At 45.4% G+C, this 12,289-nt stretch overlaps 1 protein-coding gene and 1 long non-coding RNA gene across 2 annotated transcripts in view; both read left to right on the forward strand.

Annotated features, from left to right (window-relative positions):
• Window positions 1–542: 542 nt before the first annotated feature.
• On the forward strand, window positions 543–2,764 carry LOC140647698 (uncharacterized). Its single transcript, XR_012040921.1, has 3 exons — window positions 543–1,511; window positions 2,085–2,253; window positions 2,433–2,764. It is a non-coding gene; the product is annotated as an uncharacterized lncRNA (long non-coding RNA).
• Window positions 2,765–9,598: 6,834 nt separating this feature from the next.
• The window catches only part of MAP7D2 (MAP7 domain containing 2), an 85,336-nt gene continuing 82,645 nt past the window's right edge, over window positions 9,599–12,289 (forward strand). Inside the window, exon 1 of the mRNA XM_072849033.1 lies at window positions 9,599–9,871. Coding sequence (XP_072705134.1) covers window positions 9,829–9,871 — 43 coding nt within the window. The 5' untranslated portion in view covers window positions 9,599–9,828. The remainder of the gene's footprint in view (window positions 9,872–12,289) is intronic.

Consider the following 12,289-nt stretch of genomic DNA (forward strand, 5'->3'; position numbering starts at 1 on the left):
GTATGGGATATCCCTTTGGTCAGTTGGGGTCAGCTGTCCCTGCTGTGTCCCCTCCCAGCTCCTTGTGCACCCCCAGCCTGCTCGCTGGTGGGGTGGGGGGAGCAGCAGAAAAGGCCTCGACTCTGTGTCAGCACTGCTCAGCAGTAACGAAAACATCCCTGTATTATCAACACTGTTTTCAGTACAAATCCAAAACATAGCCCCATACTAGCTACTATGAAGAAAATTAACTATCCATCCCAGCCAAAATCAGCACAGGCCTCCATCAGCAGAAGCCCATTTTCCTTGAACTTGCTTTTCCAATGAGCATTCTCACAGCATCTGCCTTGTTCCAACCAGTGCCCCTCAGCAGTCTCAGCTCCAGCTGGGCTTTGGCCTTCCTGATTTTGACACTAAATACCTAACACAGCTTTTTTTTGGTGTTCATCAAGTCGTAGTGGTTTACTTAAGACATTAGAATAATTTTATTTAGTTTGGATAATCTAAACCACATAGGAAATGGTCCTTCTGACTCTTGCACACTTTTGCTCCAGCAGGTTAAAACTCATGAATGAACATGGAAAAATTTCTCCATCTGCAGAAGCAATTGTCTGCTAGTAGGAAGACATGGAAAAGATGTCTGAAATTACAACCCAGTTAAATGTGGTTAATACAAATATCAATAAAAATGGAATGGAATTCTTCTGGTCTTTAAAGATTTAGAGGAAAGATGCAACTAGACACTGAAGACCAACAGATCACCCTATAGAAGGTTTAGGGTTGGTCTGCCACTGGGAAACATTCTTGGAAGAGGATCATACACTGAATAGTTTGAGTTCTGGACTGGGATCAAGGCTAATTTGATTGATACGAGCTTAAATTTAAAAGTAGGGAACAAAGCTGGGAAAGGCTCACTTAATCTGCATGATGATAATGTAGTGAGAAAGAAATATCAGAGGGTCAGAAGAATGAAAGTGCCACTACTGATAAGAGCGCATGCTGGCTAATACAGAGGGGGAAGTACTGGCTAAAAATTAGCCTCTTGTGGTGGCCAGTATGAAGGTATTCCGTTGGTACAACAAAACAGAGGATCCAGAACAACTGAGTCAGAATGTGAAACCAGCTAGTACAGAGACCTGTGGAGGATTAGCAGTTGTGGCTGGAATATCAGGATGGAAGTATATGCATTATTCAGTAAAGATAGAAGAGAAACACAAAGATGGTGAAATAGCATTATGCATCAATGACTTCAGAGAAAGAAAAGGGACGGTATATATAAGATGGATCATGTTTGAGTTAAAATTGTTTAGAGAAGGGTAGAAAACATACTGTACTGAAGTATCAGAGAACCTGAAGTATCCAAGAGAGCCTGGGGGTTGGATATAGAAAGGGATGTAGATCTCTGTCATGTAATTTGGAAAAGAAAAGAAGTACCCTTACTAACTCTATAAATATGGAAAAGTTGAAGTCCTCAGATTGGAAGACCTACCTCTTCCTAGATGTGCTAACAGACCACTGCACTGCATAACAAGGTATGCAAGAGTGCTATGAAGACTTTCCATCATATGGCTAGGAAGAAATCTGAAGAATCCTTAAACATTTTTTAACTACAAATAAGTAATTTCCATTATTTTTAACTGATTTGGAATGAAAAGAAATTCTGAAATGGCAGAATTCTCATTGAATAGAAATGCTGGGTTTAGCCATCTTAATTTTTTCCAACTAGCTGGGTTAGTTGCATCAGGTTGTATCTTCAAATTGAGCTTGAAGGCAGAGTAAATAACTTCTCTCATAATGATCACAAATTAATTTAAAAACAAACTTTGAACACTCTGATATGCAGTAGAAATTGAAAAAAAAGGAAATTACAAGATACATACTAGACGTAATTAGACCTGATTTTCAAGGGGCGGGGGGGGGAAGGCTAAATTGTCAAAGAGCTAGAATTCAGAAAATACACTAAATGACTGCAAAAACAACATTATGCATTTGGTACCATCCTTTACATTATTTCCACAGAATCTGTCATGCCTATTTTTATTAACCCACTAGCAATTACCAGATCTTTTTATTTTATATTTTGTTCTCTCTTATATTGGCTACAGAGGTTCGCAAATATTTACAAACTGCAATCACTATGTTTGCTTAGTTACAACTCCTATAAAATTAAAATCTAGAGGAAGCGGCATGTTCCATGAATTACTGGATTGGCAGGGAGGCAGAAAATTGATCTTTAATTGTATGCGGGAGTGATCTTTAACCTGTGAAATTAAGGTAAGTTAATGTTTGATTAACATCTGATGTTTACTCAAGTTTTGAAATGTGTGACAACTAAGTACATCTCTGTGAGACTTCTGTATTGCTGTTATTTTATCTTTTTAGCATATATATTTAACATTTCTTTGTTGAATATTTATACATTATAAACTGAAATAACTGATTTTTCTGTTCAGAGGCAGATTGTGTAATTTGCTGCGTTGAAGTCAGTGGAGCTCAGCCTGAGGATCCATTTCATTCTTGATGAACAAGTTTTGTCAACAGACCCTCCCCTTTTGCGTTAAAATGTTCAGTATACTATTTTATACCCATTGCTTTGAGGCTCAGCTCAACCATTTTCAGACACTGCTTGCTTCAAAATTATTGATCTCATTTTAATAACCAGGAGGCCTTTAGACTGTAAGCATCTGCAGGCATAGCCTGATTTATCTTGCTTCGAAGCAACCACAGAATCACTGTGACCAGCGTTGCATTCTCTATGTTTGAGTGTGCCAAGTCACACACGTGAATAAATGTCACGGTCTGTGGAAGTTGAGGAAGAATGAAAATTGATTATGAAAGTAAATAAAATCCTCATCTTTTACAATGTTCTTTCTCTCTCTTTAAATAAAAGCAATCAGAATTCAACTTCTGTTTTCCTACGCTGGGCAGGCACTAAATACATTCTTAAGTCGCATCTGAGTCTGAGTTCCATTAAATACATTCTTAAGTCACATCTGAGTTCCTAGTAGGTAGTTATGAAAGCGGACCTAAACCACGCTGACTTCTCTCCTCCAGTTATTCTGTCTCTCCCGGAGTTATCTTATGGATAGCGCTCAGAAAGGCTGAGGCACTGGGCTTACCAGTCACGTGTGAAGGGGCGAGCACGGAGCATGCAAGTGGTCTCACTGCGCGTGTGAGGCAGAGCCCTCTGCACTCACAGATGTATGTCGTCTCAAGACCGCCTGGCTTCTTGGACCTACCTGGTCTATAAGTTCCAGAGGTTTTGTATCCCCATGGTAGCCATGACTTCCCTTCCCTTCAAGGTGACTTACTTAATTTCTTACACACAGGATGCTAGTTTAACCAAAAAAGTGAAAAACTAATTCTCTACTGACTGTCTGCCATTTGATGCAGTATAATTATTATTCAATGATAACTAAACTTAATTAGTTTAATGCTATTTTAGGCATTCAATCAGAGTAGAAATATCTTAGGATTTGATATTCCATAACCTTGAGAACAGCTCATTATCAATCTGATGTAGATATGTTCCTGTCCATGCTTCTATCATATGTGAATATAACATGATCTTCCCCTATATGAATAGATGTACCGCTGGGGAAGGAACATGCCTCTTCCTGGCAAAGTACGCTGCTGCAGTTAAACAAAAATACTACAAATAATTGCAAATCCTTCAGGCAAATATCAATCACTTCAGCAGGTGGTGAAGAGAAACGGAGAAGCGTTTCTATGGCTGCAGGGCAGACATTCTTTCCTTCCTAAGCAAGACTTATCTTCTCCTGCCTCTCCCAGCAAATGCTAAGACTGTGTCACATCCTGTTAAAGCATGAAAAGCTAACAGAGTTTTTGCCTTTTCTTTGCCTGATACTGCAGTAAAGAACCTTTAGCTTAATCCCAGAATCAAAAGCAATCCAAAACTCATCAAAATCTAACTTGTTCATATCCCCCAATAATACCTGGCCACAAATCTGCAAAGCAATTAATAACACAGCTCTTAAGATTCACGGTTCACAAGGTTTTGAATCTGAAAGAGAAAAGCAGGTATTTGGTGGTAAATAAGGAAGGCCTTATTTACAGGAGAACTGGAGAAATAATATATATCATCCTTTCAATGAAACATTGATGAAAAAAGGTTCAGTTTAAATCAGGTGTGAAATAGGTTTGTGCTGCATTCCACTACTTTTTATCCCATTACTGTGCTCAGTAAAGCAGGGTGTGTAGGCAGGGCTATGTTTGTACATGACTTTAAATGCCCGTGCAGTCAATAAATAATGAAGGACAAGGTGATGAGAGAGTTCCTCTCTTTCTCTGTTTTCCCTTATTTTTGTGAAGATTGACCTCATTAGTGTCAACCTGTTCCAAGTCAAATAGCTCCAGCTGAACTTCAAAAGATAACATAAATGTGTGAGGCAAGTGAGAATATGCCCCTAGTTCAAGGCATTCAGGGAGTATAAAAAATTATATATGGCATAGGATATTGGGGTAGAAGATGTGTGATTTAACAATGTAGGGTTTTTTAAATATATTTTTTGCACGTGGAAGAGAACTAATATGCTTTTCGCATGCCAAATGACAAATACAAAAGCAATCCATTATGATTCATCCTAAAAATTATTTTAACGTTAAGCTGATATTATTCATTGAATGACACTTCTTAGCTATGTAAGTACACAAAAATAAAGCAGACAGATGTAGTTCAAGCTTTGCCAGACTGAGCTGCACATTGGTCCTGGTCTTCAGTCACGGGAACTTAAAAAGATAGTTTAATTCCTGTGGATATTCTGCCCATGGCTTCTTAGACAATGAGAGACAAACAAATTGAAGCCATGTCACTAGGGCAAATTCAGCTATATTTTATAAAAACATTCATGACTAAAAGGTAGAAGTCCTTTAGAAATACAACATGACTTTTGATTTCAGAATTGTGGTTTTGAAACAGAGCACCATTTTGCTGTTATCTAGCTTCAAGATTGACACCACCAACACATTTTATAGAAAGGTTTCAAGCGACTGGGGAAAAATAATTTTCTCCGTTATCATACTGTGTCTCAGTTTATTGACTCAGTGCCCATGAATTTTTTTGTGTAAGACTGATCCCTCATGAGGAAGATTTCTTATCAGTCAACTAGTCCATGAGCAAACCTTCTGTCATTTGCAAACCTAATTTCTTGATAACTCTCTAAGTACAATCATGATTTATAATGTTTCAGGGGAACGCTTAAGGTGGTGAGTTAATACTTCAACAATAAGGAAGAACTATAATTAGTTATACCCACCACCTTTCTTCAGCTTCTGACATATGTTTTAAAACACCCTTTTTAACTTCTGAGTCATGTTCTGTTTTTCTCGGAGGACATGAACTTACCTGATGAAGAGGAGTACTTCTCTTCAGATGAATTTGTATTGTCCGTAAAAATACTCTGGCGCAAGCACTCCATTTCATTCAGAAGTCATGAGGCACTGGACTTCCAGGAGTTTCAGAAAAGGACGGATGATTTTGAAGTTAAAGCAGACAAATACTGCCTGGGAGGACTGGATTTCCCATCTTTGACACGCAGCGTTTGCGTGACGCTGGGCCAATTGCTCTAACTGAAATACCACGGGCAGCCATTCTGTTTGCAGCACTTTTTTGGGTTCTTGACTTGTCGGCTATTGATTCAAAACAGCGAAATAGAGCAGGAACTGTGGACCATCGTACATTTGGCCAGTTGGCTCAGGGCTCACCATTCTGTTTCCCCTCGGAAGCATTCCTACGGATAGATGGCTTTGGTCACATAGATACAACCACAAGATATAAAAAACACTGAAAAAAGAAGCCAAGCTTTTCAAAGTTAGTTTACACTTTTGACAATTTTTATTGTAATGTCTGTTAAGGTGGCAAAATTAGCAGTCCCTCCAGCTTCTTTCTGCCTGCATCCTGAACTTTACCTCTCTGCAGATTTACCTCTGAGATTTTCCCAGGCTTAGGTTGACCAACACCTACTGTAGCTCTTGTATGAGTATTTGCACACACCTGTTTAAATACAGCACCTGCTGAAAATGTGTGGTAAGAGGGCAAAAATGTTTTCCACAGAAGAAACCCAAAGTGGCGTTGACTTTAACAGAGCACAACACACCATAAAAGAAAGAAAAATGCTTTAAACTACAACAATCTGGAACAAGTATTACCAGAGTTTCATTCACAGAAGGACAAACTGGGCATCAGATAAAGAAAGCAGAATAACCAAAGTGTCTGCAATAAAACACCTTCCCAGTCAGAGGGCTCAATGCGACGTGCCTCACAGAGGTGAAGCTGTGCTTGGGAGAATTTCTGCATTGCCTTGTAATTCACGCCAGAGAGATGATGATAAGAGGCTGGCCACAGCCCAGCACACACACAGCTTCTCCCTGCCCATCTCCCTGCCCTCACTGGTAGCGCTGTGGTAACTCACGCCCCTGGTCCTGGGGGCGAGGAGAAAATTCCCGGTCCCTTCCCTCAGCTCCCAAGGCTGTAGGGCTGTCAGGTTATGTATTCCTTCCCCTGTTACTCAGAAGTGGAGCCTCACATTGCTCCTGGTGACGTGCTGCCTTTAGGATGGCTTCCTTTAGTGTGATATGAAGGGACAGTAGAGCAAGGCGGGGGGTGGAGAGTTAGAGAGGGACATGGTGACATCTCCAACTCTGAGCATGCAGGCACTGGCCGTAGTCCTATCACAGCTGGAAAAGCCCCTTTAGCTGCTACGGTCAGGAAAATCATCTTGTTCTGTGAAGTATGGGCAAAATTAAAGAGTCCACAACTTCCTTCTTAAAAGTTGAAGATTAAAAAATTCCCCAGAGTTCCTCTATCTGTCATAAAGAAGGATACGCAGATATGTCTGAAACTAGCTCCTGACTCCCTGCTGTAAGTGCATACCAAAGCTTTGTAGATTGTAAGTAACCCACTACATCTGGTGCTTAAAGATCCATAAAGTATTCAAAGTCAAACCTGAGCAAGAACGGTTCTGGTCTTGTTTCTTAGGTGCTGGTAGATGCACACTGTATTAAACCCACTATTCCCTGCTTTAAAACAACCTACCAACCTCTACAACATAAAAGAATTAACAACCAACTACAGACAACTCTAGATACATTACCTTCTGTTAGTCCTTCCCTGTGTGTAAAATATGATAATAGTACTACTTCAACTTAGAAGGCTGTTAAAAGTTAAATTTATTAATGCTTGAAGGAGTTATGAGAGTACCACAGGAAAGCCATCATGGAAATTAATTAACCTGCCTTCAAGGCAAGGTTTGAAAAATGTACAGTGAATATGACATTAAAGATTCCACTTTACATGATGAAAATGAAGAGAAACATTGAAGAACTATACATTAATTAAACACATCCTTTGCATTGAAGGCAGGAGTCTTGCGGAAAAAACACTTTGCAAAGGTAATTTAAAAACTGACTCATATCACATACTACATACAATACTATAGGGGCGGGTTTTGTCTTTGGAGCTTTAATGTTTTCCATATAGTTTCCTTAAGTTTTCTTTAAAATCTTCTTTTCACTGCATGACTCCCCGTCGGAATATTGGTGAGGCCGTGAGCCAGCCATCAGACGAAATTACAGTCGTAGGAGACTACTTATTTCTCCATGTGACATGCTATGCTTACAGGCTTCACGACCGCTTGGGAGCCAGCACTAGTAGGCTCACATTGCCCAGGGCAGATTCTCCTGTGGTCCTATCCATCCCTCTGCACCCAACCACCGGCTCTTGACCAAATACCATCCCTGCAAATACCCTCATACCCCCTTCTCCAGCTTCTGGCTATGCTCCTCTATCTTCTCCTGTCCCTTCATATCCCCCCCATCCATTCCCTGCTTTCCTAATTCCCAGTCCTGGAAACTCATCCTCTCGGTTTCCTTTCCCTCAGCACTAGCCCATGTAACTTGCACTGAGACCAGCTTTCTTTCCTGTGTGTTCATCAGGCACCAATAGGCTAAAAATTAATTAAGATTACAGGAGAGTCTTCCTTCTTTTGGTTTTGTTGCCAAAGGAGCCCCTGGAAATCAGGAGGCACACCTACAGTAAGACAGGTAGGATTTTTCTTCTGTAACATGAGCAAAACAGTACAATTACATCTTTAGACAGGTAAAATAATTTTAAGTGGAGCCCCTTGACAGAAGTTTACCCTGAGAAACAGCTGGCATGAAAACGTCAATCGACACTTTTTAAATTTGGCAGTTATAAACAACGAAAATGAAGTCTTTCACTGATAAGGCAACATTAGGAATAAGTGCTACTATACGCACCAACAAAACCTGTCTAGTTAAGCTTTTTTATTGAGATGTGTGAACCCAAACACGAGGACACGACTTGAATGTATAGATGGAAGAAAATTCTTGACCAGCACCCCAACAGAATAATTTGCACTTAATAAAAAACAGTGACTTACTGGGAGACACATCAGGAATACCAAAGCAAATGCTTTAAAAAAAAAAAAGAACAGAAAATACTTTCTTCCTCCACCCCCTTATATTGACTATGGTCTGTATTTTCAGCTAGAGAAGAATATAAGAGGAACATAATTGCTAGGCAAAAAGAACAGAACAAAAGGACTAAGAAAGGAAAGTGTGAGGATTAAATGTGTCTTAAATTTCAATTTTGGTAAACTGGCATTGAAGATGAGGCAGTAACATTTTTTGGTGGCTAGTACCAGTTCTGGCAACGTTTCGAGGCAGTGGAGCAGGAGCCTCCCCAAGGCCTCGCGTGGAGCCGTGTCTGTTCCTGTAGCGCTGCAGAGCGTCCCCACGTTGTCAAGAATCAGCAAAAACGGGAAGGTGGGAGCAAAACAAATACGCAAGCTGTGTGTTAAACTTCTGGGGGTTTTTTCGACCACTAGAACGACCACATAAACGACCACTAGAATGACCACATAAATTTCGACCACATAACCGTTTAGGAGAAAAAAAGATGACATTTCTTTATTTCCCCTCTTCTAAAACTGAGTACAAAATGGTACCGCTGCCGCAGGGCCAGCCCAGCCTGAAGGGCCATCCGCAGGCCTGGAAGTGGGAACCACCTTGGGGGGAAAACCGCGAGCAGCAGCTGGACGAGGAGGACATGCTTGTGCCTTCCTCCAGCGCCATCGACTCAACCCAGGCGGCGCATGGCTGCAAACGGCGCACGCAATCTCCTGGATGGAAAAATCTGGAAAAAAATGGCAGGACCTCCCGGAAGGCCGGAGGGCACGTTGTTTGACTCTCCGAGACAAACCGATTCAACGTGCCCACTCACCAATGCACAGGCTCGGCCGCGCTGCCTCGCCGGACCGAGCGCAGACCCACGGCGCAAGGTGACAGGCGGGCGGTGCGGCGAGCCGGGTGGGCCGCACGCAGGGCGCTGGGCCGGGCCTCCCCTACCGGCGGGACCCCGCTGCCCTGCGGCCAGGCCCGGCCCTCCCCGTCCCGCCGGCCGAGGTGCCGCGCTCCCCGGCGCAGCTGCTGGGGGAGCGGCGGGGGTGCAGCGGGGGCCAGGGTGGGGCGAGGCTCTACCGAGTGACTACCGGCGGGACCCCCCACGCCCTCAGCGCTGCGGGGCGGGGCAGCGGCAGCGGCAGCACCTGGCGACGCGGGAGCCGCCCCCGCCCGGCGCAGGCGGCACCGGGCGAGGAGCCGCCGCCGAGCGGCACCAGGCTGCCGTCGGCTGCTGTGCCCGGCCCCGCTCTCGCTCCCGGCCCCGCTCCCGCTCCTCCCCGCCCGCCGCGCGGTGTCAGGTGCCGCGGGGCGGGCAGTGCGCCTGTGCGGCGGCCGCTGGGCGCCGCGGAGCGGAGCGGAGCCCCGGCGGCGGCAGCAGGACGCGGCGGTGGCCACCGGCCGAGGAAGATGGCGGAGCCGGGGGCTGCGCGGAGCTACCCGCGGGCGACAGGTAGGGGATGAGTCTGCGGCCCCGCAAGGTGCCGGAGGACGGCGGCTCGCCCGCCCGCCTCCCTCAGCTGCCCCTGGTGCTGTCCCGTGCCTTCCCGCCCCGGGCCGGGGCTGCCGGAGCCCCACAGGGCGGCAGGCGAGGGTCGCTCCCCCGCCTGCCCGGCAGGTGCTGGCCGGCGCGGCGCTGAGGGGGCGGCGGCGGGAGGGTCCGGCCGCCATCTCGGGCCGGGCCCGGGGCCGCCGTGGGGCGCGGAGGGGGGGCGGCCCCGGCCCCGCGGAGGGATGAGGCGGGTTATGCTCGGCGGGGCTGCGGGAGTGCCGGCGCCGGAGGGAGCCGGCGGTTGGCGGCTCCTGGGGGGACGCAGAGTGGGTCTCGACCGAGGCCCCCGGCGTGCCCCTTCCCCCGGCGCCCGGTGCCGCCTTTGTGGTGCGGGAGGTGTTTGCCATGAGGTGGCTTTTGTGCGGCGGGTCGGGCTCGCCAGGCAGCCGCGTGTGCCGCCGCGATTTCCCCGACCGCCGGCGGTGCTGTCGGGGAGGGCGGCAGCTTGGTTTTGCCCCGAAGTGGAGAGCGGGGAGGGAGCGATTTATGAACCTTATTTTCAGCGGTGCCTGGGCCTGCCTGTGCCGGTTGGCCAACCCGGGCAGCAAACTGGTTGAGCTGGTATCGAGCGTGAACGCCTCACTCCGAGCCCTTGCATAGGCACGGCTCCTATTAAGGTCCCTCCTCGTTGCTTGGTGAACATAACTTTTAATTTCTGAGGGCAAAGAGGGTGTGTGTGAGATGTGGTGGAGGCTGCTGCGCCATATGGAGTTGCATGTGGCATGGGATCAAGTCCCCCAGCACCAGGAGATGTTAGGGCCAAGGCTCGTTGTTGTGACCTTAGCTCTTGGCCTCACGGGTAGGTGTCAGGGCGTGTCTGGCTGCTCTTTCTTCACATGACCTCTCCCCGGTTCGATGTATGAGATGAGTGGTGATTAAGGTATTAGGCAGCTGCTCATTATACTTTTACCTTAATTATCTGATATGGGGCCTTTGCTTTGTGGATGGCAAACCATCTAAACCTGGGGCGTAAGAGGGAATTAATTTTCCTTTTGTCCTAAGCCACTGTAGTTTCTAAAAGTAGCTTTACAATTGCTTTGGGAGATAAGGAAGTAGTATTATCCCAAATTTATGGAGTGGGAAGATGAATCCAAGTCTTTGACTTCTCTGAGGTAACGCTGGGTGAGGAGCCAAGGAGGGAGCCAGGACTGCCTGTTTGCTGTTCCTCGCCCTCCTTCTGTGCTCAGCAGTCATGGCTCCTTCTGTAAGCTGTTGCAGTTGAGCAGTCAAGCGCTTCTAGGTCTTGGGTCTCCATTTTTTCATGTTTGACATGGAAGAGAAGGGGTAAAAGCAATTAATGCTCAGAATTTATATTTGTGACTTTTTTTTTTTTCCCCCTCCTCTCTGAAGTGTAAGGAAGTCTGCCCAATATTCAGTCACATTCTTCCCAGGCTTTTTTTCTTCTTATGTTTTCCTACTTTATACTTTCTAACTTCAGAGGCATATGTTGCAAAAAAGCTTTGCTTATTATGTAGACCAGGACATCATTTATTTTTCACCCTGTATGAGATTGGGAGTCCACAGAAAAGGCAGCATGTGGTGTAATTAAAGATGGTATCAAATGGGTCATGTGTTGTAGAGCATGGACAAGCACAGACAGATGTAATCACTTGTGGTCAAGCATCAACATTTGAACACTAATGCCCAAGCATGGCAGTATAGAGTGGGCTCGGCCAAATCTGTTATTTTATTTGATTTGGCTGCTAGAAGAGAATATACAATGTGGTGTAAAAGATTGTCTGTACATTTGTGGTGTGTTTTCAAGACAGCAGTGTGGATAGGATTTGGATCTGTTGCAGCAGAGAATGAGGCTTTTTTTTCTGGGACCCAACTTACTAATTTTGCAGCAATTGCAACAGCTACCAACACAAATCATTAACAGGGGTGTGGAACTGATGCTCTCTTAATTCAGGTGTTTGTATGTACATCTTGGTCCTGGAGCCCTCATCTTGTTCATAGCGATAGGAAGAATCTTACCTCTGTGTCCCAAAGTAAAGTGCTCCTTCCCACTGTGTTGCCCCAGGAAGGGGTGCTGCCCCAGCGGGCTGCTGCCACTGTCCGCCTTCCCAAATGTAGTAGTCCTCTGGCAGCATCCGAGTTTTGATCTCTAGGGTCCTCCAATGCTGAGGGTATTGCTAGGATGGCAGTGAAAGTGAGGCACCAGATTTAGCATGCCCATCACTTTGGACTGTCTGCCCAGATCAAGCTGTAACAAATGAGCCTGCAATAAGGGAAGGTATTTGCATCTCCTGACTACTAGGGAAGAGACTATCGCTCAATGGTTTATAAGTCTGCAAAAAGGAGCAAAATTCTGTGGCA

The sequence above is a fragment of the Ciconia boyciana genome, chromosome 1 (genome assembly GCF_034638445.1).
Source record: "Ciconia boyciana chromosome 1, ASM3463844v1, whole genome shotgun sequence".
NCBI lineage: Eukaryota > Metazoa > Chordata > Aves > Ciconiiformes > Ciconiidae > Ciconia > Ciconia boyciana.